The sequence below is a fragment of the Adiantum capillus-veneris genome, chromosome 27, assembly GCF_014529385.1.
Source record: "Adiantum capillus-veneris isolate H3 chromosome 27, ASM1452938v2, whole genome shotgun sequence".
Classification (NCBI taxonomy): Eukaryota; Viridiplantae; Streptophyta; class Polypodiopsida; order Polypodiales; family Pteridaceae; genus Adiantum; species Adiantum capillus-veneris.
Window position 1 is genome coordinate 51,697,647 of NC_140957.1, and position 6,919 is coordinate 51,704,565.

General features: G+C 41.2%; 1 protein-coding gene across 1 annotated transcript; it reads left to right on the top strand.

The window, feature by feature from the left end:
• The first annotated feature begins 499 nt into the window (after positions 1-499).
• On the top strand, positions 500-5,117 carry LOC147421968 (uncharacterized). The gene is made up of 4 exons (XM_086502997.1): positions 500-556; positions 732-905; positions 1,000-1,077; positions 5,076-5,117. Exons 1-4 carry the CDS (start codon positions 500-502, stop codon positions 5,115-5,117), a joined length of 351 nt encoding a protein of 116 aa, XP_086359123.1.
• Positions 5,118-6,919: the final 1,802 nt, after the last annotated feature.

Here is a 6,919-nt window from a genome sequence, read left to right on the forward strand (position 1 = left end):
TTCAAAATAATCACAATTATGCGCCATTCGCAATATACATTAATAGTGTTTTATTTGGAAGATTTGTTGAAGACTTCTATGTCACTTATGAATACATACAACTTACATATTGACATGTCTATATGGAGGTTCCAGTCTTGCTAATGTCTATATTTCACTTCAAGTTATGTTGTATCCAAACATTGTATTAGATCCACTAAGATTGTATCACTTGGATCTCATAGGGTATTTTGACCTTTTTGAAGACGATTAATATAACGTTTTGTGGTGGGGGGAAAGGGGGAGCTGCTCGTTAGCAAGTGATGCTATAAAGCAATTATTTGATTACCGATGTGATCACTAGAGCAGCAGCTCAGAAGACAAACAAGATAGCCATGAGAGACTACCCCAATTACAACCAATTAATTAATGAGTTACATAAGGGGTGTAAGTATGAGGCCACGGTGTAAGTGTGAGGAAGATTGTTAGAGTAAAGGTTGAGAAGTTTGTGGCGACAGAGATGATTAAGCTGGTCAAGAATGGTATGCAGGAACGCCCTCGGCTACCACATCCCGAGGTTGAAGTGCATACACACGCCCATGAAAGGAGGAGGAGGGGAGTAGCCCCTGACCCGGTTAAAGCAAAGATGGGAACCGTTTCAAAAGAAGTCAAGGGTGCTGGCCCCTCACATAATGCTCAAAGGAACAACTCGCATATTTCTTATGTAAGCAAAACTTCTGCTCTCCTTGCAGAACTATTATTCCTACAGCATCAAAATAACTACAGCAAAGATTGAGCTTGACTGGCCCAAGCTCTTTATTTCCCTATTTCGGAAAGAGAAAGAAGATGATTTTTTCATGATCAAGGGCACCAAACTCCCTGAGAGACCAAAACGCCGACCTAAAGTTGTCGAGAGAGATCTGCACGTAAGTATCCTCTTTGCTTGGACAATTTTTTGTAACTGGCTACGTTTTTGGTTTTGAAGGATCCTGACTTGTGGTCCATTGCTTGGTCCTACAGTTCTGTACTCCAGGAAGTCGGCTGACCGATTTGTCAAGCGGCTGGTACGATGTCCGGGAGAAGAAATGTGTGAAGAAGGTACTGTATTAATACTGCGTCTGTTGGAAATCGTATGACACACGTCTTTCAGTGATGGCGAATGCATGATTTCACTTGCTTACATGTAGTACTATAAGTGATGATGGTCGTAAGATGTCTAGAGCATAATCCATCGAGTGTAGCCAGCAAATGATAGGAATATCATCACTAGTACTTCAATAAACACTGGTAGCTGGCCCTGCAGCAGGCTGATGAGGAATTTGGTGAACCTCCACCACCATTAGAAGGTGGCCGCATAAATTTACATGAGACTCTGCAGCACTGCAGCTTCTAGAAGCCTCCAAGAATCTATTTGAGGTAGTTGCAAAAGAGAGAGTGGGCACGCATGCTGCAACCTCAATTTTCTGTGAGCAGCAACCATGAGCTGTTTTGGTGTCCACTGCGTCACATGCGCGTGCAAAGCCAGCAATCACTATATTAAGGCACTTGACCAAGTGTCTAAGGAGCGTCCATTGGAGCTGCATAACGCATGTAGGTTAGGAGTAAGATACTGGCCTGCGAGAAGTCTACTGCGAATACACCATAGTGTATGTCCGGGCTGGCCACACAAGAGGTTGAGGGAGATTGGGAGCTGCGGGGAAGGAAGGCAGACCGACAGTCATGGTATGGTTGAAAGCCAAGCTAAACGCTCACTTTATTGAGCAGCCGAGCAAGAGTGATTGTGGGGTGGGAGTGAAAAGAAACGAGGGAGGGAGGGTGCATGTTGCAGCCCTGCAACAAACCGCCAGTGGTGGATGTTGGACGAGGTATTGACCTTGGACTGCATGCAACCATTGGACATAATCAGAGGCTGCCCTGTAATCAGTTACCGAAGTTGTTTTAAGGCACCCGACTAAAATGAGGACGGGCCGGGGGATGAAAGAACCATTGCATGGGAGTGGTTGGCGACCGTAGAGAGAGGAAGATGTATGGTGGTGAACCAGCGACAGAGAGAGATATGGAGACTGGGTGTGTGTGTGTGTGTGTGCCAGTTTGGTGGTTGGCCAAGAAAAAAGGGTGGCGGCTGGACAGGCAGGAAGAGGGTGTGAGAGAGAGAAGGTTCAGTTTTTGCAGGAGTAAAGGGTGGTAGGGAGAGAGTGAAAGAGAGTTCGAGTTTGCATGGCGGCTGGGTGGTGCGCAGCCCAGTGCCTGGTAGCCATCAACTGAATAGAGAGAGTAAGAGTGGTTGGTATGTTTGTCGATTTCCAGCGGCCGCTTTGTGTCGATGGGGAGGACTAGCTGCATGGTAAAGAATAAAAAAAAACAAAATGTGGGCGCCGTTTGCAGATGAGAGAGAGAGAGAGAGAGAGAGAGAGAGTTTAGTCTGCCACATGCATTTTGTGTGTGTGTGTGTGGTTGTTGAGACTCACAAGTTAATATGTCACATGCAGTGATTGGTCGCTGCTGGTTGTCATGCATGGCCATGTTGGATATCATGCAACTGGTTGCCGTCCTGCGGTTCTCCTATGGCATGAGAGAACGCTACCTGAGAGAGGTAGTTGGGTGTGCGTGTGTGGCTAACAAATAGAGACACGCCAGGACCTTAGTTGGGTGGAGCATTGCAATTTGCCACACCATCGGTGGTCAATGCCATGCCGCAGAGGGGGGAGGGCACGCTTTCTAGAATCAGAAGCAGAGAGGGTAGTCACATAGACTTGTGCAGAGAGCTTCATTTTATATATTTTTTTTTTAAATTTATTTCAAAATATGGTCAACATGGGGTAGTTCTCACGATGGCTCTAAGCCGAGAAGTCATCTTTGAACTAAGTGCGCGTCAAACCACTCTCAAGCATCTCCTTGGAGTGAGACCTTGTCGGATAGCTATCGAGTTCTACATCACATATATTTTCAGACAAGAAGCTTTCTTCTTCATCTTCGCTTGCATCTTCCTATTTGAAAATCTACAAGGATTTCTCCCAATGCGATTCCCTTTTTCTCTACTTGCTCAATATTCTACACTCCATTCTAATGTCGAGATTTTATTTTATTTTATTTTCTTCTAACTTCTTCTATCAAGTCTCTCCTTGATCTTATACATCTATGGCCATTGCATACCAAACTTTTCATGTGCTAATGATTAGCGTGATGATTCCTGCGGATGATATTGTGAATGATATCTAGTGCTAATTAATGTATTAATTTTAACATAACTAGTCTATGTGTTAATACTATGTAAACTTTGCTCATAGTATAAAATTGTCATTTTTATTATCTTATTCAGATATCTTTCACTAATTACAAATTAATGAAGGATTAATGCTAGATTCACATGAAAATTATAATGTAAAACAAGGACATAGAATTTTAAAGTTCGAAAACCAAAAGCAAACACGAGCACTTAGCTTTCGGTTATCCGAATCTGCAATTGCTCGAGCGTAGCCTCAGCTCTGATACCAACTGCTACAGCCGGAAGCCTGGCTGCCCTGCAAAATACTCAAAAATAGCACATAGCAAGACATAAACGACTAAATCAACGTACATGCCGACTCGCACAAATCCATAATCGAGCACAACACAAATAGAGAGAGACAGAGAGCGGGAGAGAGCAAGAGAACGCGTGTAGGCGCACCTCCTAGAGTGGAGTGCTACGTCAGCACGTCGAGAGAGGAGAGAGGAGAGGAGAGAAGAGCAACGCAGACACTGGGTGCAATCTCCCCCCGTGTAAGAGTGAGCATTTCCCTCTTGCACGTATTTATTTATAGATTTCTTGAATGCCCAAAAATGAGTACAAACTGGCCGGCCGGTCATAAATGACCAAAGCTCATAAAGAGCACGTGAATAATCAAATATACATAAAATATAATATCCTTTTGATAATCCATTATCTGCTAATGCTTTTGCCACCTGTCAGCTGCAATAAATCATAAAATATCATTTCTATAACAGTATTTGAGAACATGACAATAGTTGAGGACCGGATTTACTTGGAGCCGCTCCCCCCTCCAAAAAGCGTTTGTATTATAGATTCTCCCATGAAGAGAGACTTGATACAATACAATCTTTGTGTTCCTTGTGACCTAGGTGATGCAATGAAAATAGAAAGCTTCATGCATCACAAGCATAACATAAACTTTGCAAAAAGCATTAACTATCCCAAGCCTCAGTCCCAAGGCCTCAAACACCTTTGAAGGTGGAGAGAGATAGCGGGGAATGAGGGTAGGGAAGAGGAAGAAGAATCGTCCATAGGAAAAAGAAATAGTTCCTCACTTATCATCACTCTTCTCGCTTAGCATAGCATAATAGCATAGTGATGAAGATGAAGAAGATGGAAAGCATGGCTCTTGGTTGGTGTCCTCCTTTTCCTCTTTAGAAAGAACTTAATTATTTATTTTTATGCATCTAAATTCTCATTATATCCCTTTAAAGCCTATCCAATAGGATTCAAGCACGTCATGAGGGCCACATGTGGAGGATCATTTGGACATGTGTCTTTTATGCTTCTTAAGATATCATGTTTGAATTGAACACTTCAAGCACCTAGTCAATTAAGCATGGACACCGTTTATGCCTCTTTGGAGAGTTTATGTTTGAATTGAACACTTCAAGAACCTTAGTCATTTAAGCATGAGAAGCACCTCAAGCTTGGGCAAGGTTTCCACAAACACTTTAAGCACTTTAGTTAGCAAGCCGACAAGCACCTCATGCTTGGGTAGGGTTCCCACCTCAGGGTCATTGTCTAAGGTCAACCTAAGGTCAAAGGACTTTTTAACACTAACTTTTGGAGGTCTTTAATGAAGCTAACCCTAAGGTCTTTGAGTTCCATTAGGTAGCATTGCTCTTTAACAAACCATATCTCATTTGGACCCCTTTAAGCACATGTCTAGATTCTAACCCTTATTCCCATTTATTCTCCCACATTAAATGATCAATTAAATTTGAGAAAATCATTTGGGTTGGTTAGATATTAGATTTTATGACATTCAAAGTGCAAGAGGCCTCAGTCACTCCATTGATTGGGAAGCTAAGGCTCCATGTGCAAAGCCACGTTGATAAAGAAGACTTCTTCATCTCTCCACTCAAGCATGAAGATATTATCCTAGGGGCACCATGGTTTGATCGCATGGCTGTCACTATGAAGTTTCATGAGAGAACATTCCTCTTTTCCTATGAAGGCAAGGATGTTTCACTTGGTGTAAATAGCGTACACAACACTTCATTTCTGTTGAGTTAGCTACCAAGCTAGGAATTAATGAATTTGAGATGGGAGATGTGGTACAAGCAGATGGAGCCTTCAAAGGTCAAGAGGCCTTAGTCACTCCATTGATTAGGTAAGGCTCCATGTGAAAAGCTACATTGATAAAGAAGATTTCTTCATCTCTCCACTCAAGAATGAAGATGTTATCCTAGGGGCACCATGTTTTGATTGCATGGTTGCCACTATGAAGTTTCTTGAGAGAAAAGTCCTCTTTTCCTATCAAGGCAAGGATGTTACACTTGATGTAAATAGTGCAAGCAATACTATACCACTTGTACAGACTCAAACTTTAGACAAAATTAAGTCTTGGTTGTAGCTATGGCATTGTCTTCTAAGAAGGATATTTTATAATATCGACAAGTTTGATGGTCCAAAATTTTCCATTTGGACTGAGCAAATCCAAGATGTTTTGATTCAAAAGAACATGATAGCACCATTGTTTGAACACCAAGAGGGTGATGATGGTATGTCTAAGGTAGAGTGAAAATCACTTGATGCAAAGGCAAGGTCTACTATATGCTTGTATTTTGCAAAGTCAATGCTCTTTACCATTGTTGGTGAGGCTACCACTCGAAGTTTATGATAAAAATTATGTGAGACTTATGCGAAAATTTCTAGCAATAAGGTCTACCTTATAAAAAATCTCTATGAGCTACACATAAAGAAAGGTAGCAACATGTTAGCACATTTAAATGAGTTCGATATACTCTTTAGTAAATTGACCACCTCATGGAGACTTAACTTTGATGGCAAAGTTCAAGTTATTTTCTTGCTATGCTCCTTCCCTTTCTCATGGAATGCCTTTTGTAAATCCATACGTAATTCAACACCAAAATATTTAATGATGTTTTTGTTACCTTGCTTATAGAGGAGATTTGTAGGAAATCCCTAGAGCCAGCCAGCTCTAGTGATGCTTATGTTGCTTGTTCTCACAAGTAGAGAGGTCATGCTCATGATCGTGGTAAGTCCAAAAATCGTAGAAACATTCACAATATATCTCGTGATTCTATACATGATATTAAATGCTATTATTGCCATAAGAAGGGACATATGAAGAGGGAATGATATGAAGCAAGACAATAAAAAAAAGTCCAATGATGACAAGAAGTTTTAATACCTTGAACTCTAAGGGAAAATCTAAGATTGATGCATATATTTTTGATATCTTGATTTTTACTTCAAATCTTAGTGAAAATGCTCTTCTTACGCATGAGGCCAACTATGTATAAAATTGGTTGATAGATTATGGTGCATGTTTCCATGTTATACCAAATAGAGATTGGTTCTCTACATATGTAAAAGGCTATGCTAACTGATTCAACATCAGTTAACAGAAGCTGATAAAAAACCGAGCCTTACGGATGCACATCGAAGATCAACAGGAAGAAGGAGCAAAGATTGGAGTTACACATTTTCCACATTTTCCCAAAATGGTCGTGTATTATAAATTCCCGATTTATTTCAAGCCATTGTAATATTTTTAATGTGTTATGGGCTCAATGGGAGTTCCAAGCTGTAAAGAACATGTCAGTTAGTGTGCCTAGGTAGCAGATTCAGTAAAAGTGGTGGAGCCCTAAAGGCCTTGGGCGCCCGAACATTGCATATTTTTACCCTAGGTATATAAGACAGTGTGTAAAAGAAATTAGG

Bases quoted from the DNA above. Each gene is read 5' to 3' on its own strand.
- LOC147421968 (XM_086502997.1), top strand. From the start codon at position 500: ATGATTAAGCTGGTCAAGAATGGTATGCAGGAACGCCCTCGGCTACCA. The intron at 906-999 runs GTAAGTATCCTC...TTGGTCCTACAG, and splicing joins TTGTCGAGAGAGATCTGCAC to TTCTGTACTCCAGGAAGTCG. The intron at 1,078-5,075 runs GTACTGTATTAA...TTGATAAAGAAG, and splicing joins AGAAGAAATGTGTGAAGAAG to ACTTCTTCATCTCTCCACTC.